The 26,308-nt window shown below is 37.2% G+C and overlaps 1 protein-coding gene across 1 annotated transcript; it reads left to right on the top strand.

Annotated features, from left to right (window-relative positions):
- The first annotated feature begins 1,108 nt into the window (after positions 1-1,108).
- Positions 1,109-1,654, top strand: LOC145075600 (uncharacterized). The gene has a single exon (XM_079021792.1). The coding sequence runs from the start codon at positions 1,109-1,111 to the stop codon at positions 1,652-1,654; it is 546 nt and encodes a 181-aa protein (XP_078877918.1).
- Positions 1,655-26,308: the final 24,654 nt, after the last annotated feature.

Here is a 26,308-nt window from a genome sequence, read left to right as displayed (position 1 = left end):
GTTCTAGAGTTTTAGGGATTGAAGAAGGACCCGATCATGAGCAGGCGTTGGTTAGCGGATGTCACAAACGCAGTCCGCACTAGTTGTTGTCTCGAGGGTGGAAAATGTCAAACTTGTTTCCTATCTCCTAAAAGACAGAGCTCGAGATTGGTGGGAGGAGGTTGGACACGCCTTGGGAGGCGAGGCGGTTGAGTCCATGACTCGGGAGGATTTTGTGACGAGGTTTCGTGTCGATTTTGCACCTATAATTAAGGTCTAACAGTTGGAGAGGGAGTTTCAGGACCTTCGCCAGACTACAGAGACAGTGGTGAAGATCACGGATATGTTCTGTGAGAGGGCGTTACGGGTTCCGCAATATGTGGCGGATGAGGAAATGAATAAGGCGAGATAGCACGATATGTTGAGGAGGGATATCATAAATTTTTTGAGTATATCCAGTTGCAAGACATTAGATGACATGTTGGCGAGATCCATATAGAGGGAGATTGACTTAAAGATGGAGAAGAAGAGGAAGCCAGATCAAGTTCAGGGTTCTGAGGGTTCGGGCAAGAGGCCCAAGTTTTTTTATTAGATATCGAGAGGCCAACAGGGTCGGGGCCACTGTGGAAAGTGCGAGAGATGCACGATGGAACTTGCAGGAGTGGTGGATCAGGCTGCTACAAGTGCGGCAAGACTGGACACTTTAGCCGGGATTGCACAACCACCACCCATGGATCAAGTCTGATTTGCTTTCATTACAATTATAGGGGCCATAAAAAGACCGATTGTTTGAATTTAGCAGCGGTAGGATCTGTTGCAGCACCTGCTCCGACGACCTTGTGGATTATAGATGGCCATCAGGGAAAGACGGAGGTGCCTATTATGAGGAGCAGGGCATTCCAACTGACAGCTGAGGATACTCGTGCAACACCAGACATGGTGATGGGTATGTATCTTTTCCTTATCTCTTTATGTACATATTTTGATTTTTCCTGCTTATATATGTGATTTGCTTATAGGGTCGTTCCTTGTGAATGATATCTCAGCTCTGGTTTTGTTTGATTCGGGGGCTACACGATCCTTTGTATCTCTTGCACTCAGCAAGAGATTTGTAGATGTCCCAGGGGAGATGCAATACCCATTAGAAGTTGAGATTGCTGATGACCGTCATGTACGAGTATCAAGGGTTCATCAGATATGTATACATGAGTTGTATAGTGAGCGGTATCCGGTTGACTTGGTTCCCATTCCCCTACATGAGAGCAAGGTTATTGTGGGGATGGATTGTTTGAGCCCTAATGGGTCAATGATTGATTGCAAGAATCAGCTAATGCGTATTCAGAACCCGAGTGGGGGAGAGTTAGTGATTCAGGGAGAGGGTGTTCATCATGGTTCGACTCTCTGTTCAGCAGCTAGGGCCAGGAACTACCTTCATCAGGGTTGTTTTGGATTTGTTGCTTATGTGATGGATACTCGTGGGAATGGTAAGGCAATTGCGGACGATGTACCGATTGTTCGGGAGTACCCGGATGTATTTCTGAAGGATTTTCCTAGAGTGCCTCTAGAGAGGAAAATGGAGTTTCATATTGACTTGGTTCCAGGTGCGGCTCCGATAGCCAAAACACCTTATTGTTTAACACCTCCAGAGACGCAGGAGTTGTCTACACAGCTGTAGGAGCTGTTAGAAAAGGGATTCATTCGGCCATGTAGTTCACCATGGTAAGCATCGATCTTGTTTGTGAGGAAGAAGGATGGGTCACATTGGATGTATCGACTACCGGGAGCTGAATAAGCTAACAGTGAAGAACCGTTATCCGCTCCTGAGGATCGATGTTTTATTTGACCAGCTTCAAGGTGCATCCTGGTTCTCCAAGATTGATCTACATTTAGGATATCATTAGATGAAGGTCGGAGAGGAGGATGCACAGAAGATGGCCTTCTAAACCCATTATGGTCATTACGACTTCGTGGTGATGCCCTTTGGGCTCACCAATGCTCCAGACGCATTCATGGATCTCACGAATCGCGTATGCATGCCTATGTTGGACCGGTCTATGATTGTGTTTATTGATGACGTCTAGGTCTTTTCCAAGACCCTGGAGAAACATGAGGAGAATCTGAGAGATGTATTAGAGACTCTGAGGAGGGAGAAGTTGTACATGAAGTTCTCCAAGTGTGAATCCTGGTTGCACGAGGTGTAGTTTTTGGGGCACCTTGTCAACCAGAACGATATTCTGTTTGACCCGGCCAAGGTTGAGGCAGTGATGAGATGGGAGGTTTCGAGGTATCCATTTAAGGTTCGGAGTTTCCTCGGGTTACTATCGGATATTCATTTAGGATTTCTCCAAGGTAGTGGTGCCTTTGACCTGGTTGACGAAGAAGACTGTCACTTTTCGTTGGGGGCCTGGGCAGTAGGCAGCTTTTGAGACTTTGAGACAGAGATTGTGTGAGGTGCTGATTCTGACCTTACTAGAGGGTTTTGAGGATTTTGTGGTGTACCGTGATGCATCAATCACAGTTTTGGGTGCAATGTTGATGCAACGGGGTCATGTGATCGATTACGCTTCAAGGCAGCTGAAGCCTCATAGGGCCTACACATGATTTGGAGTTAGGGGTTGTGGTGTTAGCCCTCAATATTTGGCAACATTACCTCTATGGGGTCCGTTTTACTATTTAAACGGATCACAAGAGCCTGAGGTATCTTATGGATCATCCGAATCTGAATACGAGGCAACATAGATGGTTGGATGTGCCAAAGGATTATGATTGTGAGATCATTTATCACCAAAGGAAGGCCAACGTGGTGGCCGATGCTCTCAGCTGCAAGGCGCTTGCTACTCTGATCAAGGATATGTGTTTGAGGATGATGGTGATCAGCCCACTTTTAGAGCAAATTCAAGTGGCTCAGGTTGAGGCTATGAAGGAAGAGCACCAGAAGAGTGAACACATAGTGGGTCAGGTGGCCTTTGATTATGATTGACAGAGATTATTGAACTTTCATCGGATGGTGTGGGTTCCATATTGGAGTGGTGCGCGTTAGGTTTTTATGGAGGAGGCGCACAAGTGGAGATTCTATATTCATCCTGGAGTGACAAAGATGTATATAGATCTCCAGCTTGAGTATTAGTGGCCATGTATGAAGTGAGATGTGGCCTGATATGTGGAAAGGTGCTTGACCTACAGGAAAGTCAAGGCCGAGCTTTAGCGACATCACGACAAAATGGAGCTGTTGGAAGATCCCATTTAGAAACGTGAAGAGATTACGATGGATTTTATCACCAATTGCCTCGAAAGGCGTGCAAAGTGGATTCGATATGGTTCATCATGGGTCGATTGACCAAGACTGCACATTTTATTCCGATCCAGGAGAGTTGTGACATCCCCATTTTCACGGCCAGAAAAGACCGATTTTGTTTATGCTTTGTTTGAAAATCAGAGTAACATTTTAAATAAAAGTGTTGCGGAATTTGTTCCAAAACAAAATATGATAAAGATTTATCAAAAGCATTTCCAAGGAAATGTATTTCATTAAAAGACTTGGGATGTCATGTTTGATACAAATCAAAAGCATAAACAGTACAATATAAGCCTTACTACATTATTTCGTATCTACAGGCCTATATCCGTAATCCCTCATCCCAAAACATCACATCTATGCTCATGCGCCACTACCTGTAACACAAGAAACTGAGTGGGTCAGGCTGGGGCGCCTGGTGAGCACATAGGGTTTTCAACCCACAATAAATAAGTTTATTAATTCCATCAATCAACAATAACCCGATTACCCATTCCCGTTATCCTCACTTTATGTCCCTAAACACCTATCATAAGGGACCTAGCCTAAGGATCATCATCGGGATGGACACTACTGCTAAGGGGATTCCTTAGCAATAAATGTCCTAAAGGCAACCATGTGGGGGATGGAGTACACCGGTGAACACATCGTTCACAAACACCTAAAGGTTGCGAGCCTGCTAGCGTTCCACTGGACTGTCTAGAAGAGTCCGTGGTCGTCATCCATACTCCGCTAGATGACAGAATCAACAACATCAACATCGAGACCTCTCATCATTTTATCACACATCACCTATTACATCTACCCATGTTTTACCCCCAACATTTTCGTAGATATAAAATGCATATACAGTTTAAATCATTGAAAGCATGTATAAAAACGTTCATCCAACATAGATAGCAAGTATTCAGATAATATGCACACATAGCACGTAATTTATATAAAATACTTCATATCTATGTGTAAGTTGAAAGTAACTATGCAATCACCTGAAAGGTGGTGACTCAGCACTCGGACAACGCTTCGATACTCTCAAAACAATTTTTCTTCGATAAAACCTAGTACCAATACCACTAGGGTTTAGTTTAATGATAACCGCGACAAATTAATAGTCTGACTATTATTATTATTATATAAGTGTTAAATAACACTCAATAGAACTCATAATAATAGCCCAAATAATTATTTCAAGGACCTAATAACATTCCTATAATTATTTGAAAGCTATATTAAAAATTGCGTAAGCGTAGCTCACTTACAGCGGATTTTAACGAAAACAGAACTTTATTTGGAGTAGCGTTTCGAAACCGAAAGACTCTTTTTCTCGGGACTCCGGGAGCCTCGGGGCTTCCTTCGGGAGCTAGGGGGTTTATCTAGGGTTTAGGGGACTCAAAAGGGGCTAGAGAGAGAAAGTAGTTTAGAGAGAGAAGTAAAAATGTGTGAAAAATCCGGGAGAATTCGCAGGGTATTTATAGGGGCCGAAGTTCAGATTTACGCTGGGCGTACCGAGGGTACGCTGGGCATACTCCTCGCATAAGGCTTCCAGCTGGCTTCGCACGTGGACCGACCTCGGCGTGGATAAGAACCAGAGTACGCGGGGCATAATCGTCCTCGGACGCGGGGCGTAGGCGAGGGGTGGCGTGTTGCAATCCGAAGTGACTTCTGAGACCATCATCGGACGGTTGTGGTGCTGCTACGTCATCGATTTAGCAACAAACTTCGCCATTTCATGCTTCAACTTTAAAAATTCGTAACTTTCGCGTACGAGCTCCGTTTTCGACGTTCTTTATATCCACACGAAGGTGGGAACGTACTCTACAACTTTCGTTTAGACTTCGTCGGCTAATTTTGACTCGATTTTAAATTTTATATTATTAACAGGCCGGGACATGATTGGTCCGTTAAATTCTCATAACTTCTTCATCCGACGTCCGTTTTCACCCATCTTTTTCTCGTTCCGCTACCCTTAATGAGATCTTCGATTCTCGTTCAGGTCGGGTCGGCTAGAAACCGCTCGATCTAATATTCGAATTTCGGGCTGTACACTGCTAATCCGAAACTTCGAAAAATCATAACTTCTTCATACGAAGTCAGATTTGGGCGTTCTTTTTATCGATGTTCTTAGTTTAACATATTCTACGACTTTCGTTTAGAGCGCTAAGGCTAAATCTTGTTCTATCGTAAATTTACTATTTACGCTTCCCGGTATCGTGTCGGTTCCGTTGTGAAACTTCGACAGGTCATAACTTCTTCATTATAACTTGGATTTCGGCGTTCCTTATATCCCCAGAATCCTTGTTTCGACCACTACAACTTTATATAAAGATATCGGGTTTATCTCACACTTTAATTTTGACGCTTATTTTTATTCTTTATTAATTATACATTTATAATTAAATAATAAGCACATAAATACACATAATTCACATAATACTCAAACATTTCATCTTTATTACTTCAAAAAGAGTTACAATAGTTGAACTAGACTACTACATTGTCTAAAATGCTTAGCCCTGAAACCCGGACATTACAAGAGTATTCCAACGAAGAAGCTGACTGATATCTACATCCATGAGGTTGTGGCATGGCATGGGGTGCCGGTTTATGTGGTCTCTGATAGCGATGTTGGGTTTACTTCCACGTTGTGGAAGAGATTTCATGAGGAGTTGGGTACTCGTCTGCACTTCATTGCAACTTTCCACCCGCAGATGGCCAAAGTGAACGAACTATCCATACGTTGGAGGACATGCTGTTAGCATGTGTACTGTATTTTGGTGGTAGTTGGCATATGTATCTTCCTTTGGCAGAATTTTCATATAACAACAGTTATCATGCCAACATTAATCAACCTCCTTTTGAGATGCTCTACGGGAGGAAGCGTAGGACCCCGATATGTTAGGGTGAGGTTGGTCAGGGGGTCGTGGGGAGTACCGAGGTGGTACTCAAGTAGACGGAATTGATTGAACAGGTCAACGACAAACTTTAGACATCACAGAGTCAACAGAAGAGTTACGCAGACATACGCCGGTCAGACTTGGAGTTTCAGGTTGGAGACATGGTACTCTTGAAGGTGTCACCTTGGAAATGTGTCATTTGATTTAGGAAGCGGGGCAAGCTGCGTCCCAGGTGTATTGGTTATTTCAGGGTATTAGCTTGGGTAGGTAGGGTTACATATCATTTGCATCTGCCCGAGGAGCTCAATCAGATTCATAGCACTTTTCATGTCTCTCAGTTGCATAATTGTTTGGTTGATGATTTCGCAGTGGTTCCATTGGAGGAATCCAAGGTCTAAAGGAATCCAAGCAACAAGAAAGGTATGTCATTCTATTAGTTTTTATATTACATATACCCCAATCATATGCTAGTTAGAATGAAATTTGGAAAAATGAAAGTTTGCATGTATAATAGAGAAAACATAGATCCAAAGTTTCTAGGGTTGCATGCACACCATAAGAGTGTTAGAATGCTCAAAACCCATCAGTTTTCTCACTATACTATAGGAAACTAGGAGTTATATGTGCTCATAGTTTTTGTGACTCCTGTTGTATGTGTTGTATGCCTACGTGCCTATTTTCTATATGTATGTGGGGTGAAATAGACGCAATACAGTCTTGTGCTGACATATGAGATGAAATAGACTCGGGGGTGAAATAGACCCAATATAGCCTTGCGTTGACACATGAGTTGAAATAGACTTGGAGGTGAAATAGACTCGACACAGCCTGGAGATGGCATAAATGTATGGTATGAGGTATTTTGGGGAACTCACTAAAGTTTGTGCTTATAGTTTTTAGTTTATGTTTCAGGTACTTCCGGCTCGAAGGGGAAGAGCTCGGGATGATCGCATTGGACACACACTATGATTTTTCCACTTATTGACTCTGATGTACTTTTGGGATGTTATTTGATTTATTCAGAATACTTTATGGTTTGAACACCTGTTGTTGGATTTTGAGGACGTGTTGGCTTTTGAGCTGTTTTGCAAGGTGAGTTTGCTCACTATTCTGTAGGACACAAGGGATTGTATGTGCTTGTAATCTTTGTGACTCCTCTTGTATGTGTTGTATTCTTGTGTGCCTGTTTGCAATATGTATGTGGGGTGGAATTGACCAGGGGTGAAATAGACCTTGTACATCCTTGTGTTGACATATGAATTGAAATAGACTCGGGGGTGAAATAGACACGGTACAACCTTGTGCCGACACATGAGTTGGAATAGACTCGGGGGTGATATAGACCCAAAACAGCCTGGAGCTGGCATAAATTCATGGGATGCGGTATTTTGGGTAACTCACTAAGATTTGTCCTTATAGTTTTCAGTTTATGTTTCAGGTACTTCCGGTTCGAAGGGGAAGAGCTCGGGATGATCGCATTGCACACACACTATGATTTTTCTGCTTATTGACTTTGATGTACTTTTGGGATGTTATTTAATTTACTCTGAATACTTTATGGTTTTTATAAAATGTTTTTTTGATGGTTTATTTACATAAAAAAAACTTTTGGTTCTGAGTTTTGGGATGTTACATTCGCAATCACAATGAGTCTCCTGTGTTTCACATCCACTCTTCAGCACTTGTGTTGGGTTGTGATTGTTCACATCCTTTCGCACCCGGTCGCATCCAATAAGTGACTTAGACTACGAAAGGTTGTGATTCTCTTTCGCATCAGACATGTCAGACACGCCTTGAATTGCAATGTGAAGACCTTCCATGGCAATTATGAACAAAAAAGGAGACACGAGATCTCCTTGTCTCACACCTCCTGGTGGTGATTGGGAATTCATTAATAGGGTCCCGTTCACTAAAACTTAAGCTTGTGCAAATGATAAACACCTACATATCCATTTTCTCCATTTGTTTCCAAACAAAATTTGCTCCATCACTGAGTCTAAATAACCCCAATTTATTGTATTAAACGCTTTTTTGAAGTTTACTTTGAACAGAAAGATCGCCTTTTTAGCCTTTTCCGACTAACTATATATTTCATTCATAGCTAGCGAGTCGTCAAGTATATTCCTACCACTTATGCATGTTGATTGGGCTTCGTCAATTACTGATCCAATAACACTTTTAAGGCGATTTGCCAGAACCTTGGCAACAATTTTATAGATACATCTCCACAAGCGAGATCGGATCCATTACCTTCTACCAATGTAATGAACGAATAATTACACCCCTTTGAGAATGAACCAGTTATTTCAAAGTTTAGGATATATTTAAGAATGTCTTCCTTCCATGCTTTCCCATTTCTCCTTTATGAATTTGAACATGTATCCATCAGGTTCATGGGCTTTCTTAGCACCACACCTCCAAATAGCTCACTTGATTTATTGAATCAGATATGGAGACTCTAAAACGATGAGGGTTTAGTTTGAAGCTTTATTTCATTTTTGTGATCATTTACAAATTGGCCCTATAGTTTAAAAATGTTAAAATAACAGAAATGACAAATGTGGGGCATATTGGTCTTTTAACTCCGACTTAACGACTAATATATAATGCAGTTTGCATTGCTTTAAGGACCATCATTGCAATTGTTTGAAACCATAAAAATGAGCCATATCAACATACTAAAAATTAGACTAAAAGTAAAGATATGGACAAACCTTACGGACCAAAAATGTAACTTAATAGAAAACACTGACACCCATCCATCCAAAATCAGTGTAATAATCTCTCAAATAAATGTCACGTTTTCCAAGGAGATCTAAAATCTAGATAAAAGCAATATCTCTAATATTTTAATTGGTTCGTGAGGCAAACAAATGAACAATATATAAATATACAAATAAAATAGGGAATATTTTTGAAAATTAGATAATAAAATATAATGTTGAAAAATTTCTTCATAATTGTTTGAGAACTAGAAGTTTCACATATGAGAATTTAGTGGGAATCCTAAAATAAGATTATATCGCTATAATTAGATTGAAATCACAAGATTATGATTTTTTTTTGAACGGCGAAATTTTTTTACAAATAAAAAGTAGCAAGACACTAGAATATATAAATTACAAAAAAAACAGTTTAATAAAGGAGAACAAGACCATTGCGACCAATATAAAGCTTGCATTTCGGTCTAATATTGATCTAGTTAATAGTCATAAATTCAATATCATATGTCGTCTTTAAATGAGTGGTTCTAAATGTTATTAAAATTTATCTATTCCTTGCCTTTCAAATAAACTGGATAGCTGTGTAGACAAGCCGCAATCTCAAAAAACTTGTTTCTTGTTCGGGAGGAGAGCATTTAACGCCATATGAAGATCAATGAAATTATCATGAACCAAAGGTAAATGTAGATACGACGAAAACATCCACCTCCACACCAAGTCGGCTGGGTCTTCAGATGAGGTATCGTGTATGAGGATATCAATGGATTCTCTGCTTTTGAGATTGATTAGGGATGCTCAGGCCGAGGGTGTTCGGGAAGAGAACTAGAAGATATAGAGAATCAGGTGTGAGATCGCCATATTTTTTCCATATAGTCTTGGATTTTTAACCCATTGTGGTCGGGTATGGGTTCCTATGTCTGGTGGGGTCAGACAGATTGTGTTGGAGGAGGCTCATAAGTCTCATTTTTCTATCCATCCGAGGGCCACCAAGATGTATCGGGATTTGAGATTGAGCTATTGGTGGTCATGTATGAAGAGGGAGATAGCCTGGTACATGGAGAGGTGCTTGACCTGCAGGATGGTCAAGACCGAGCATTAGAGGTCGCATGGAAAGCTGCATCTTATGGAGGTTCCCATCTGGAAATGGGAGTAGATTTAGATGGATTTCATCACCAAGTTAACGAAGATGGCAAAGGGTTTCGATGCTATTTGGGTCAGCGTGGATCGATTGACCAAGAGTGCCCTCTTCCTGGCGATTCAGGAGAGTTCTTCGGCCGAGAATTTGGCCGATGTGTATATTCGCGAGATCGTTGCTCGCCATGGGGTTTCGGTCTCCATTGTTTCAGACCGTGATGTTCGGTTCACCTCCCGTTTTGGCATAAGTTCTATGAGGAACTGGGCACGAGGTTGCATTTCAACACAACTTATCATCCGCAGCGTCGCCCAGAGTGAGCGGACGATACAAACCCTTGAGGATATGTTGCGGGCCTGTGTCATTGATTTTGGTGGGAGCTGGGACTCCGACCTACCTCTTGCGGAGTTCTCCTACAACAGTTTTCACTCCAGAATTGGTGCTTCACCTTTTGAGATCTTGTATTGGCGGAGATGTCGTACCCAGGTTTGCTAGGGTGAGGTTGGTCACAGGGTTATGGGGAAATCGAGGTGGTCCTTTAGATGATGTAGATGATTCAACAGAATAGGAAGAGATTGCAGACGACAGACTGCTCAGAGTCGGTAGAAGAGTTATGCCGACTGATGCCGATCCGAGTTGGAGTTTCAGGTCGGCGACATGATGTTACTGAAAGTCTCACCTTGGAAAGGTGTGATTCGCTTCAGGAAGAGGGGGAAATTGGGTCCCCGATATATTGTTCCCTTTCAGGTTATTTCCAGGGTTGGCAAGGTTGCTTACATATTGGATCTTCCTGAGAAGCTCAGTCAGATTCACAACACTTTCCATGTTTCTCAGCTGCGGAAGTGCATAGTGGATGAGGATGAAATGGTTTACTTGGATGATATATAGGTTGATGAGCACCTGAACTATGTTGAGAGGCTAGTAGCTATTCTAGAGAGGAAAGTAAAGGTTCTGCATAGCAAGTAAGTAACTTTTGAAAAGGTACGATGGCAGCATCGGAGGGGCTCCGAGTGGACTTGGGAGCCGGAGGATGAGATGTGGGAGCATTATCCAGATTTGTTCTATGCAGCAGACTTCGAGGACGAAGTCTGGTTCAAGTGGGGGAGAGCTGTAACACCCTGACTTTCAGGTATTTTCAAATTCATCCATTGGTTTAAATTATGTCATTTTTGGTCCTTGTAATTGGAATTAAGTCGCCATGGGAAACCTTAGTTGCAAATTTGTAATTTAGATGTGGGAGGAGTATGATAAGCATAATAGGGCGTACCCTAGTACACTGGGCGTACACGTATGTACGCTGGGCGTATTCATGTCCGAGCGAAAACCCTAATTTTTAGGGGTTGTGGGGTAATTAAGCACCTTTATAGCTCATCTAACCTCGCTTTTCTAGCGTCCAAGCCCTTGAGTCGTTTTTGGTAAACCCTAACCCCATAAGAGTGTATTTTGAGCTAAAAATATGTCCTTTGTATGCTTATGGAAGAAGAAGTTTCATCAAGGAGCTTAGAGGTTGAAGCAAGCTTGTGGATCTTAGATTATCACCTTCCTGGGAAGCTTTAGAAGGTAAAAAGTCTTCACCTTGATGCTTTGTTTTCTTGGATCTCATTTTTGGTAGCTTTAAGTTTTTTTCTTGTCCCAAAGGTCCCATTTTTATGCATGTTTGGTGTTGGACGTTTTGAGCTGTCCTTCTAGACCCTAGGAAGGGTTCTAAGCCATAAAAATGAGGTCCTTTTAGCTAGTTTGGATCCAAGTTTCTTGTATAAGGTCTTAATGGATTAAGACCATGTATTAAGGACTTTTTGGACGTGTAAAGTCATAAAGTTGGAGACTTTATGACTCTAGGGTGCATTTGGACCATGGATCTGGAGTTTGGGCTTAAGTGCTTAAGCTATTAGGCACTTAATAAAGAAAATGGAGTTGCGAGGTTACGCCGTGCTTAGAAGGGAGTATGCTCCGTGTACTTGGTCAACTCCCCTACAATCAGTCAATGCAAGGCTTGCGTACGTTGACCTCCGAAGTACGCCCCGTGTACTCACATGGAATAGCCAATTTTGAGTTAACTCGGTTGGGTTGATTGGACTGGGTTGACTCAGTGGGTTTTTGGACTTTGACCAATTGACTTTAAGTTTGACCAATTTTGACTTTTGAGGGTATTTTGGGTATTGTTGGGATTTTGATGGAATTGGTCACTTGGTGATTGTAGGCATTTGAGTTGAGAGCTGAGATTCGGAGTCGGGCCTTATCAGTTTTGTTCAGATTGTGAGATGAGTTGTCCTCACTGTACTTGTGGGTCGAAGGCACCAATACCGACCCATTGGATTGATATCCTGTTATGCATGCTATTGTGCTGTTATGATCTGTTAGATCAGTATCCTGGTAGATAGGATGTCACTATGCTGTTATGATCTGTTATATCGGTATCCTGGTAGATAGGATGTTGCTATGCTTAGTGATCTGTAGATCTGTTTGAATGGAGGTAGACTGTTATATGATTATCTGTTATATGTGCATATGTTTGGTCAGTGGTTAACGCTTCACTGCTTTGTGTGTAAGCCAACAGGCCAGGACATTCCAACCCGATGGTTGAGGGGCCAAGGGTATTCCATCCCGAGGATGATTGGACCCATAATATGTTGGCATTCCAACCCGATGGTTGAGGGGCCTGGGGTATTCTAACCCGATGGTTGATTGGACCCATAGTATGTTGGCATTCTAACCCGATGGTTGTGGGGTTTGGGGTATTCCAAACCGATGGTTGATTGTACCCATACTATGATGTTATTGTATATGTGTTATTTGTTGTGTTGGTACTTTGGGGGAAACTCATAAGCTTTGGACTTACAGTTTTGGGTTATGTTTATGGTACCTCAGGTTATCGTGGGGAGGCAAAGGCTTGATCGTGCACCTCCTCATGTTGTGTTTTGTGATTTTGGGAAAACTCTAATGTTAAACATATTTTGAAAACTACAATTTAAACAATTATGATTTTTGGTTGGTTTGAAAAAGTTAAAATTTTTATGGATGTTACAGTACATGGAACCGATTAAGCTAATCAAACTATAACCTTTTAAGGAAATGAGGTCGTTTACTTTCAGAAGCAAGGAGATCAAGGATGAGTTGCAACCTTCATTCAATATGTCAAGACAACTCAAACATTTTAATGAAATTCAAAAAATCCACTTTTATAAGCTCCCAATAATTCATCAAAATTTTGAAGGTAAAACCGCCCGCCCTTGAGGATTTGTCATTACTACACCTCCATAACACTTCTTTAATTTCTAGCCTAGTGAACAAAACTTCAAGGCACATCATCTCCTGTATGGATAACTTTTTAAATCGACTACTTATAAGCTTCAGTATAACAAACTCCACTTCATTAAAAAATTATTGGTGAAAAAGTGCAACACTTCATTTTATCTGATCAGGTTCGAAAACCCAAGAACCATTGATGGACAACCTGCATAATATCGATTTCCTCTTGTTTCCATTTATAATACCTTGGGAAAAACGTGTAGTCTCCTCTCCCCCCACTTCCCATTTCACCCATGCTTTTGTTTTAAGATCCGTTATTCTTAAATAGTTAATCTCTATCACACGACTCTTCCATCTTTGCCCTATCATTCCTTTTCGAAACCGAAATTATACATAAAAAATACACTTCTATACAACCTTATATGTATATATATTCATATATGAATATTCAAAATAATAACAAAAACAAATTTGTAAAATAACTTTTCTGTAAAAACAGAAAATCATGAAAAAAGTTCGCACATGGGAGGAATGAAACATAGGCCTCATTTTTGAAAAAAGGATGCACATCGGAATCGGAAGAGCCGAAAACTGGTTTATGAGTGATTGGGGAACCGAGAATGGGACCGAATACCAATAATCGGTTTCAATCGGTTCCAATTTCGATTCAGTTTTATTACAAAACATGCTATCTAAAAAGATGTTCAATATTGCATCCGAACTAGAACTGAAATAACCAAAAGGGATAATGTCATAAAAAACCTCAAGTTTTTCAGGAATTTACGGTTTTACCCTTTGTCAGAATTTAGGTTCGTTTATACCGCAAACTTACAAGTTTTTTTTCGATGGCTTTATTCATTTAATACAAAATTTCTAATACATGTGGGTCAATAAGGTGGGTGGGATTCGAACCCACAACCTCTAAATCACAGAACAAGGCCCTTACCACTAAGCTGAACATAATTTCTTGTTTTATAACCTGAAAACGTAATATATAATTATAATGTAAACTAATGAAAAAAATTAAAAACAATTATTATTATTATTATTTTCTTTTTTATAAGTTTATACATATATTTTTAATTACCGTTTAAAGGTATAATTATATATTTATAAAAGGTATAAAATACGTTTTAAAGATTAAAAACATATTTAATGGTATATATATATATTTTTTAAAGCGTATTTGGTTTATTTATACATTTAAAAACGTTTTTTTAAATATATAATTGTATCTTTCACGATTTTAAAAGTATAACATATATAGATACATATCTTTTAAGCTTCCAAAAACATAAAAAAATACATATTTGGTTTGAACATGGATTTTTTTTGTATTTTCAATATAAATACAAATTGTTTTGTAATTATTAATACAAATGCATATTTTCGTATTTTTAAAACATAAATACATTTCGAAAGGTATCTATATATTAAAAATTATGTTATAACACTTTAAATACACTCATAATAATAATAATAATAATAATAATAATAATAATAATAATAATAATAATAATCGTCAAAATCATATTTAAATGTTTCAGTATTCGTAATATATATTATATGTTGAGGTTATGAAAGCAAGAAATAGTTTAGCTTAGTCGTAAGTTTCCTACTTTTCGAATGGGAGGTCGCTTGTTCAAAACCTGTGCGCCTCATTTATATTTTTAATATAATAAAGGCAGTAAAATATCCATCAGCGCACAGTGGCTGACACGTCAACAGGTTCAACACAGTCAACACACACGTGGGTTGCCACCTAAGACATGTGACCGATTTAACCTGTAAAAAAGGTAAAACCGAAAAAAAACTGGTAAGTTTGCGGTATAACCGAACTTAAATTCTGACAAAGGTTAAAACCGCAAATTCCTGAAAAACTTAAGGTTTTTTATGACATTATCCCTAACCAAAAACCTAAAATGATGGATTACGGGAACCAAACCGAATACTATTAACCGATTCTAACCAATTCCGGTTCTAATTCGATTTTTCGGCTAAAAAGTTCACCCCTATCCCTAAGCTAACATTTATTTACATTTAAAAATAAACATTAATTAAAATAATTAAAACCATAATAAAATTATTATTCATCTTGTCACATCAAATATTACAAATTATATGGGTATATAATGGGAAAGTATATTATGCATTAAATTATTTAATTAGGAAGTTCCAAAAAATTATGGAGAAGTTAAACAACTAATATTCGTTTAATATATTATTGGGGGCAAGTCAATCTCCTCAACAACTCTCCTCATGCTTTGCTTTTATTTTATTTTATTTGTGTTTAGGTGTCCATATAGATTAAAAATTTTAAGTTAATAAAATACTTTTTGGTATTTTCGGTACAAAAGCGGAAGATTCATTTTGTATCTTCGGTGCATTTGTTGTTACAAAACTGGAAGATTCAATAAAAGCTTAAGTTAATCAAATAAATTAGATAATTAGTCACTATTACTTTTCATTAGACAAATCTTATCAAGTGTCCGTAGTAAAACATAAAATTATATCCGCACATTGCATCAAATTAAGGGTGCAATTTCCTCAATTACCCGCGAAACGATACGAAAGATAAACTGAGTTGGATTGGATTTTTTCTGATCTGTCAATTCACAACCCGTTAAGCTATTTATTATACTGATCGTATTTGGATTTGCAGATAGTTCATTGGGTTTACCCGTAACTTGTTTATTTTATTAGATTAAAAAAATTAATAATATATTTGTTAAATAGCGGAGAAAGTAACGATTAATAAGCAAATATGTGATATTTAACTTTTTTCCCTGACCCTAGGAATGTGAACTTGACTCATAAACCCAAATCTGACAAACGAATCCGAACTTGACCCACAAACCTACCTAATTAAACATGTTATGCGGGTTGACATGTTTATGGTTTATCCGGGTTAGAATTGAGCAAAACGACACATCTATTTATGTGAATGTTATCAGAGAGTTGAACTTTATGACTCGCTAATTGCCAATCAAATACGACATAATTGCCATTAGGGATGTAAATGGGGTGAATTTGGGGTGGGGTTGACCATCCCTGTTCTCATCCCCGAGTGTTTAACCTCGTCCCCATCCCCATCCCCATCCTCGACGGATGAGGGGAATCAAATCTCATCCCCTTTGTATTTTGGGTTTTTCCCCAAACCATCCCCAACCCATCCCCAATCTATCAATGGATAAACTCAACATACACAAAAAAACCAAGTTTAATAAGTGATCAAAACCATATGCCATAAACAGATTCTGTTACATCAATCATAAAATTTAACAAACATAAAAAAAAGTGTAGATTTGGTATAGATATCGACGAACAAAATGACGATTGATAAACTCTTGGAATTAAGAACATAATTTTGTATATGGACTCTTATCTCTAATGGTCTAATATAGAACAATTCATTTTAATGGACTTAATTAAGATTCAATAAATGATCCATATACTATATATATATATATATATATATATATATATATATATATATATATATATATATATATATATATATATATATGGAAAAGGGAATATATATTACAGTCCCACCTAAGCTTAGGTACTAAACCTCTTCAAAATAAATTGTTTTACTATATAAAGATTACGGTTAATGGATTCACGATTAATATTTCAAGATGTAAATTCAAGATCGACACAGTAAAGTTTTGGGTTTAGGGTTTAGGGTTAAGGTTTTGGGGTTTAGATTTTAGGTTTAGGGTTTAGGGTTTAAATTTAGGGTTTAGGGTTTAGTAATGTTCACTTTGGTGAAGTAATAAACGATAATTGAAGAAAGAAAACAGAGATGGTAAAACAATAATGAAAGAAAGAAATGTTATGGAGGATGATATATTTACCAAGTGAAACTAAACCGAATATATTTAGCATGATTAAACGACATATTTTAGAGGTTTAGTACCTATGCTTAGGTGGGGGTGTAATGTATATTCAAATCCCCATATATATATATATATATATATATATATATATATATATATATATATATATATATATATATATATATATATATATATTACTTTATAACCCGTGAGAACCACGGTTACAAAATTAGTTAAACATTCGTATTTAAAAGTCAAAATTACTAATCAATTATTTTAAATAAATTATTACTTATGATATATATTTTTTAGTTATATAAAATCATGATCGTTGATTTAAATAAATATGTTCAGTTATATCACCTTATAATCTGTATTAATTTTATTTTATTTTTCAATAAAATGTTATTAATTAAATACAATTAAAGTGAGAAAGTTTAAAATTTGAAATTTAAAATAAAGAATCAATTATTAATTCAATGAATTTAGAGTGAAAGTTTTAATTTAAAATTTGAAATGGATAATCAATTATTAATTTAGTGTAATTAGAGTGGAAATTTAAAATTCTAAAATTTGAAATTGATAATTAATAGGTTGACAGGTGGCATGATAGATGATATATAACATTAATAATAAATTCTAATTGTATGTCACCTGTCAATAGGAGATTAAACTTATTCTTTTATTAGAATATATATATATATATATATATATATATATATATATATATATATATATATATATATATATATATATATATATATATATATAGTCATCAAAGCAGGAGCGGGGCGAGTTAGAGATTATTATACCCGGCCCCGGCCCCATCTCCGATTTTAGCATAATGGGGATCCCCGGCCCCGTACCCAGTACCCGTTTTGGCAGGGAATACTCTTCCCCGATTGGAACGGGTCAACCGGGTTTCCCACCGGATCGGATGAAATTTCCATCCCTAATTGCCATGTATGACATGTTCATATAAAACATAAAAAAAAAAGAATGTCAATGGAGTCTTTTCAAAAGCAAACATATAAAATATTACACTGATCTAAAATATCCCCTACATATGATGTTATATATTATGCGCATTGCATCAACTTTTACAAAGGAATATAAATAATATAATATAAAATTTACTTATGAAAGCACTATATTTTCTATAAAGTCACACATATTTTTATATATACGTTTAATTACGTGTCAATACTTTTGTTTATGCTTATGAAGAAAAACCTTAAGATGGTTCTACTTCTAACAAAAGTTAACTATTTTTTATACGAACCGCTCAACAAGGGGAACCATCTCAGAAAGTCACTCTATCTACAGTAGCCCAAAGGCCCAAATCACAAACCAAGATGACGGCCCGATATTTGGAATGTAGCCATTATGTTGCACATTTTTCCGCCTGGACTTAATTTCAACATTTCCTTTTTTTAACAATTATGTACTCCATCGTTATAGAAAAAATCTGCGAAAAAGTCATAACATTTTAGATTAGTTTACGATTTGATTCAAACATTTATTTTATTTTTTGAACAGCAAATTCTAAATTATCTAATTTTATACGACAATTTGTCATTTCCAATTGAAAAAAATAATGATTATTTCGATAATTTGGACAAAATATAAAAATATTAAGACTTTTCTATTCAAAAAATAAAAGTTGATACTAAATCATAAATTGACTCAAAGTATTGAGACTTTATCGAAAAATTTCTTAATTATATTATTGAGTTTTTAATGAGGAATTGCCCTTTTCCATAATATTCTTTAGAGACTAGCCATCTCAAATTAAATATCATCAATTTCCCTTTGAGATTGATATTGAATTACGTTTGAATCTTGCCTATTTTTCAGTTTTAAGTTAAAATCACAATTTGTATGTAAATATGAGATTAAAGTCAATATTCAGAGTGAAGATTAGATTCTAAGTACATTTATTTTTAACTATCTTGTGAAACTCTAGTCGCTAAGAGTGTGTTTGGCCATTGATTTTTTTTTTTTTAGTTTTTCATAAAAATTTTGAAAATGCATTTGCTTGATTCAGTTTTCAAATAATTTTAAAGAAAATAAAAATTCTATGTTTTCCAAATTGTATGTAAATTAGAAGCAATCTTTGTTTTTTATAGTTTCCAAAGTTTTGTAAATTTCTAAAATGAAAAGTAAAAACTTGATCGATTTCAAGTTTTCAATCAAATGTGTATTCTAAAATTTTCATTGAAAACTAAAAATGAAAATTTAACTTTATTTTCTAAAAACATTTTCTAAAAAATAAAAACAATCTTCCACAACCAAACACACTCTAACTTTGCCAATGGAATATCCACCGATATTAGTAAGACAAGGCTACGCCCACACAAAGGAACTTGCATTGTTTTAGAGACAACTTATAACAGAATATCACTAACTTCTCGTCTAAAAGTATTTTGTACACGCCCCTACTTTTATCTATTTGTGATGAAAGTAACTATTATGAATGGACCGGGGTAGTCCTTAATTACTAACGTTTTGTGGGAAAAATGTATGTAAGATTTAATACTAGATTGATTTGAGTATCAATTAAAGAACAGACCAAAAAGAGAGGATTGGAGGCTACTGTATTTCTTAATAGAGTGTGTAAGTTTACAATGAATATAAACAATACAATAGCTATAATTTATATACGATATATATACAATTTAGGAATAAATACACAGAGACCCCTAAATATATTCATCACTAAACGAGATAATTTTGATTCCTTTAACTCTTTCTTCGATCTTCTGTTTGATTTCATTTTCATAAATTTTCTTTTTGCACCCAAGTTTACGCCAAAGTTTGCTGAATTTGTACTTGAAATTTACTTCTTTGTAGATTTTTTCTATCTCGATAATCTTCACATTTATCTTCTTCTTGATATTATACTATGATGAACATAAAGATTAAATATAATTAACTCGGAAATACAAAATATTGGGTGGAAACCCTTTCGAGAAAATCACAAAGGCACTATTGTATTGTATTGAAAGTCAATAAAGAGAAAGGAGGTTACGGGGTTGTAATAAAAAATCGGGAGATAGTTGATTTGAGAGAATAAATAAGAAGACCACCTAATGTATTCATATGTAGCCATACAATAAGAATCCTAAGGAAACTAAAAAACTACCAAATGCAATTAAATTTAGAAATGTTACCTAAATGGAAGAAATCCCTTACATACAACAATACTTCTGAAAAGTATCGCCTATCATAGAGCTTGTCATGCAAGCTAGGGTTTCATAGCACCTCTTCCAAAAAAAAACTCCACCTTGAGTAAAAAAAGAATCTCTAACCTTCATAAGAAATTGAAAATACTTTTAGTTCAAAAAGTCTCTAAGGACTTAAACTTAAAATACCACCCAAACTTGAAAAAAAGTTCGAATTTAGATGTTGAAATCGACTTTGTAATAATGTTGGTGGTATTGCCATTTTACATTTATATTGTAACAACCCAATTTTACCAAGAAATTTTTTCATTTTTAGTTAATCAAAACCAATCTCATAAACCATATAATCCCAAAACATTTGTTTTCAAATCAACATTCATTACATCATTGTTTTCCTTTTTAAAACATCAGAGGGTCTCAAACACATCAAAAAGAGAGAGAGAGATAGTGCACGTCACGTCATCACGCGTTGTCCTTGCTCTTAGGCTCAGAAGTAACTGAAACAAATCAACAACCTGCAAGCGAAATGCTTAGTGAGTTTCCCAGAGCATACCACACACATTCACATACACATATCCTGATAGCTAAATAAGCTATAAACATGCCACAGAAACTATGCAATATGATTCAGCAAGAATGTCATGGGCTGCCCCACATGGTTTTTACCTAGGATTTCCATGGGTTACTCCATATGGCCTTACATCCAATGTCATGGGCTACCCCATATGGTCTTTACCTAGGACTGCCATGGGCTACCCCACATGGTCTTATATCCAATGCCACAGGCTCCCCCTGGGGTCTTCCATACCAACATAATATCACATAACATATCAATTCATAAATGAATAACACACACATAACACAATCACATAATGGGCCGGCCTTGGTGTTGTAGACCCATAGGTATGGTGAGAAGACTCACCTTCGTCCGATGAATACAAATACTGCCCTCCTAATAATCCGCAACCTCCCAAGCTGAATAATAACAATAATATTATAATCAATAATAAGACCTTAAATTACCCAAGGAAAGGCCCAACCTTCAAACTCTACCCCAAGACCCAATTACCCTTTTCTTTGCGAATGGGCCCCAAAGTCCAAGTCTAATATCCTTAATGGGCCCCTTGGCCCAATAAGGCCCAACTAATAAGTCCTCAGCCCAAACAGATGAAAAGGCCTCAATCTTACATAATCCAATCAAGCTCAACAGCCAAATGAGGCCCAAAGGCCCAAAACAGCTTAGGGCCCAACTGAGCTGCGTACGCCCAACGTACCTCCTTGGTACGCGCAACATACTGAAGGTCTAGTGACTACGCGCTCCGTATAGACAGTTACGCCCAGCGTACAACCGTATTAAGCACTTTTCCCATTAAGTGCTTAATGTTCGAATCCTTTACGTCCAAAAGCTAGATCTAAGTCTGAAAAGATGTCCTAAGGCATAAAGTTGGCAACTTTATGCCCTTGCATGTCTCATACACACCTAACCAATCCATTAAGACCTTTCCAAGGTCTTTTACCCGTGCATGAGGTCAAATCTCTCATCAAGCTTCCATTTTTATACTTCTAAATGACTAGGGGACCTCAGATCTGACTTTCATATCAAAAGGGAAGGCTTAACTCAACAAAAGAGGTCCAAAGTTCATAAAAGGGAAAAACCACCAAAGCCCTAGCTAGATCTAAAGATTAGAAAGGAAAGATGCAAGCTTTTTACCTCCAGAAGCTTTGCAAGATGCTTTTGGTGCAGGATCTTGAAGCACCCACTTGATCCAAGCTTGCTTGACCACCCCTTCTTCTTGAAATACACACAAAAAGGCCACAAATGCACTCTTTAAGGCTTAAGAATGATCTCACAAGGTTTCCAGGAGTATATGGATGTTCTAAGGCCGTGGAGGCTCTCTAGGGTTTAGTCTAAGGAACTTAAGGTTGTTTAAATAGGCCTCAACTCCGGATATTTAGGGTTTGCGACCCTTGCGCGTACGCCCCGCGTAACTCAAGGTACGCCCAGCGTACCTTGATTCCTCGGCAACCACCATACAGTACGCTAAGCGTACACTTAAGTGCGCCCAGCTTACTTAAGGGACCATTTATGCAAATATTATAATCCTTAGGGTTTTAAGACTTACCAAAATTTTGGATGTTACATATATTGATATTTCTCACCTTGATATTTGTGACAGACCCATTTTCATGGTCAGAAAAGGCCTTTTTATTTATGCTTAATTTAAAACAAATTTATTTATAACTGCAAAATTTGTCTCATAAAAGTATTTTTCGAAGAAATGTTTTTCATTAATTATTAAAACTTGGGATATCATAACTAATACAAGAAACATATACATAAACATGATTATTATCAACATTACAACATCTAATGACCTACATTTCCTTTAATCCCTCATCAGATCCAAACATCAAATACCTTCGTACCGCTACCTGTAATACAAAGAACCTCAGTAGGTCAGGTTGGAAAACCTGGTGAGTACATTGGGTTTTCAACCCATAATATTAAAATTAATTTGTTTTAATTCGCATCAAACAATTAAACCAATTGTCCATTCCCGTTATTCTCCCTACCTAATCCTAAACTGATAATCTCAAATGATCTATCGTAAAGGATCTCTGAGTAAATAATATTGATTCGGGGATTTCTTAGCAATATGTACTAATAATACAACCATGGGGTGAACAGAGTACCGGCATGAATAATTATTTCATACCTACAATCTGTAGTCTTTTATGGATCCTTAACATCTACAAGTCGGGGACCCGCCAATGTATAACTTAGTAACACCTACAAGTTGTGTACCTGTCCGCGTATGGTTCATCAATGCCTATAGGCTGTAAACCTGCCCGTAAACAATTTCATTAATATCTACAAGTTGTAAACCTACCCATGTATGATCGATTAACACCAATGGGTTATAAACCTGTCCGTGTATGGATTATAAACATCTAAAAGTCAAGAGCATGTCCATGTTTGACTTATAGACATCTATATGCTGTGTACCTACCCATGTTTGACCTGACTTGTCTAGAATAGTATGTGGTTATAATCAATACCCTACTAGCTGACTACAATGCTAGTCCAGTACTGTGACAACCTGAAACTTTTATCTTGTACACTTAGCCAATTCAATCAATGTTAAACTTGTTCTGTTGACTTCTTGTACTGTTTAAGGGTTCATTTAAGCATTCTAAGCTTGAGCATAGCCAAGGTTGAGGTTAGGAAAGAGTCAACAAGCCATAGAGTGACAAAACCGGGCCATACACACCCTTAGGGGAGTGTATGGCCGTACACATGGGTGTGTGGCCGCACACTCACCTCTTGGCCACACACTCCCTTCTAGGCAGCACACCCACTCTTATATAAAGGGTAAACCCCTTTCCTTTCATTCCTTTCACTCCTTAGCCGCACACTACACCATTCTCTCAAGTTTCTTCAACCGTGAACCCCCCAAAGGCTTCAAAAACATAAGTGATCTATCCCCTAGCTCGTTATGCTTGAAAGAACTTTGATTTTGCATGATTTACCGATGTTCTTCACCCTCTTGGAGAGTGTATGGCTTCACACCTTCATAAGGTGGCCGTATACACCTTAAAAGGGCTCTCCAAAGTGAGAGTTTGGCCCCAATCTTCTAGTTGGACTTGGTATTAGCCTTAATGCACTTCAAAATCGACATCTTGGGCATGAACATGGAGAGTGTATGGCCGCACACCCCTGTGTACGGCTGCACACCCCTTTGTATGGCCGCACACACTTCCTCAGGGTTGTACACCCACTTTGATGTCCATATTTGGCCTTAAACTTGCAAAACCACTAAGTATGGGACCTAGAACACTCCTTGGAAACTTATAGAACCTTGGAAACACTTCAAAAGCACCCCCCATCATGAGTGTGCAGCTGTACACTCATGGGCCGTACACCCATGGCCGTACACACCCAAAGGGTGGTCGTACACCTCCCCCATTCGATCTAATATGGTTCCGACACTTAGTACAAGTAGTTCTAAGTCCCTAGAGTGGTTCTCCATCACATCTAGTAGTGAAATACCCTCGTTTGACTCATTTATGTGTCATTATGTGTTATTTAGGATCAAATTGTGCTCAGGGCTTCACTTGAACATCCAGCTTTCCGTATCGATCCTTCAATAAAACCACTCAATCAAGGTGAGTTCATACCCCTACATTTTCTATGTTTTTAGTGTTTTCAGGGGGGGAGGGGGGATACAAGCCAAACTCAAAGTATTCTATTAAGTTTTAAACTTACTAATACAGTCCAATGATTTCCATGTTTAATAACATATTCGGATATTTTATCCCTTTTTGTAATATGTTGAGCATAAGGGAAACTTTTAATTTGGAAATCCAACCTCATAGCTTTCAGAAAGGTTTTTACATAGCATTTTCCATATCAACTCTAATAAACTATAATGGGTATAGTTTGGGATAACCCTCTAGGCAGTCTCTACCAAATCAGATTTCTTGGATGCATATGTATAAACTATGAAAAATATAGTTTATGATATATATTTTCTCAGGAGTATAACGTACATTTATTCAAGGATAAATACTGTTTTATACTGTCTCTAGCTGGTAAACTAGATTATACAGAATTGTGAGGCTCTACTTCAATACTATACCCTTAGGCGTACAGGGATAAATCCTTTTAGTATAACCAGAGTCTCCTGGAGGGAGAGCGTGAGATTTCTGAATAGATCTATTCGGGATTGACAATCCCACACCTGAACTGCTAGCTACAGTTAGGCAGGCATGCCTGGGGTGAACAAATGTCATTTAACTTAACGCCTGAAGAATGTTATAAAGGTATCTCGGTCATATCAAACATGGTTATACGACTCGCAAATAAGTATAAAATAACTTTGGTTTACGAACTCTACTCTTCATTGTTTTATTTTGAGTAATAAAACCACTTTCATAAATACACTGACAGTAATCAGGGATTTCTAAACTTGCATCTCTACCTCTAGGACGGTTAACCTGTTTTTAGGGAAAATATGGGATTTTCCCAGGATAAGACCGACATTTCTAAAACTGATGGTTTATTTCCTACTAGTAGATACTCTTTCAACACTACTTTGCATAAGAAAATATGGGATTTTCTTGAGGAGCACTTTTCAAAAGAATCAAAGAACATTTTTCCATCAAAACTAAATGCTTATGAACTCACCATCTTTATGCTGATATTCTTTCAAACTGCTTGTATTCTCAGGAAACCGGTAGACAGGTACTTCTTGGATTTAGAGGAGCCGGAGTAATAAGAGTCATGTTTTTATTCTACATATTTTTGGTGTGATTAAAATAAATTCCAGACTGATGTAAACATTTTTCATATATATATATATATATATATATATATATATATATATATATATATATATACATATATATTCATTGTAATGGTTGTGTTACTATGATTGCTATTGTACAATGGTTGTGATGCTAAACATGATGTCCTCCATCCCGGAACGATTCTGCCATCCTGGTTTCGGGGTGTGACATGTACTACTCTAAAAGTCTTGGCCTATCATCATTATTTTCATCTCTCTTTACCCTTCACTCCCCATATATATAAGTATAAAAATACATATATGGTTAAATAAATTAACTCATATAGTTTCATCTAACACAGAAGGTCTTAAACACAGATAATAGGCGTACATAACACTTAATTATCTAAGTACTTCTGATGTTTGCAATTATACCTATCTAGCTTTAAATTCATAACCTAACTACTTATCTACTAATGCACCTATAGACAATGTACATAGTAAGTTTATAGTATAGCAAAGTAAGTTGGGTGTCGATCACAGAGAACAAATTTAGCTAATAATATAATTACTAAAAGTTAATCTAAAAACAATTAACTAAAGTGGGGGCTTTTATTTGATTTGTCAAGTTCAAATTAACTTAAAACTAGCTAACACTTAATTAAAATCGATTGCTATCAAGGTATTAAAAACACTTTCGTTTAGTTTCGAATCCACATTT

Source organism: Lactuca serriola, chromosome 9 (assembly GCF_051521515.1).
Source record: "Lactuca serriola cultivar US96UC23 chromosome 9, Lser_US96UC23_V15, whole genome shotgun sequence".
Lineage (NCBI taxonomy): Eukaryota > Viridiplantae > Streptophyta > Magnoliopsida > Asterales > Asteraceae > Lactuca > Lactuca serriola.
This window is presented reverse-complemented; position numbering and strand designations above follow the sequence as displayed.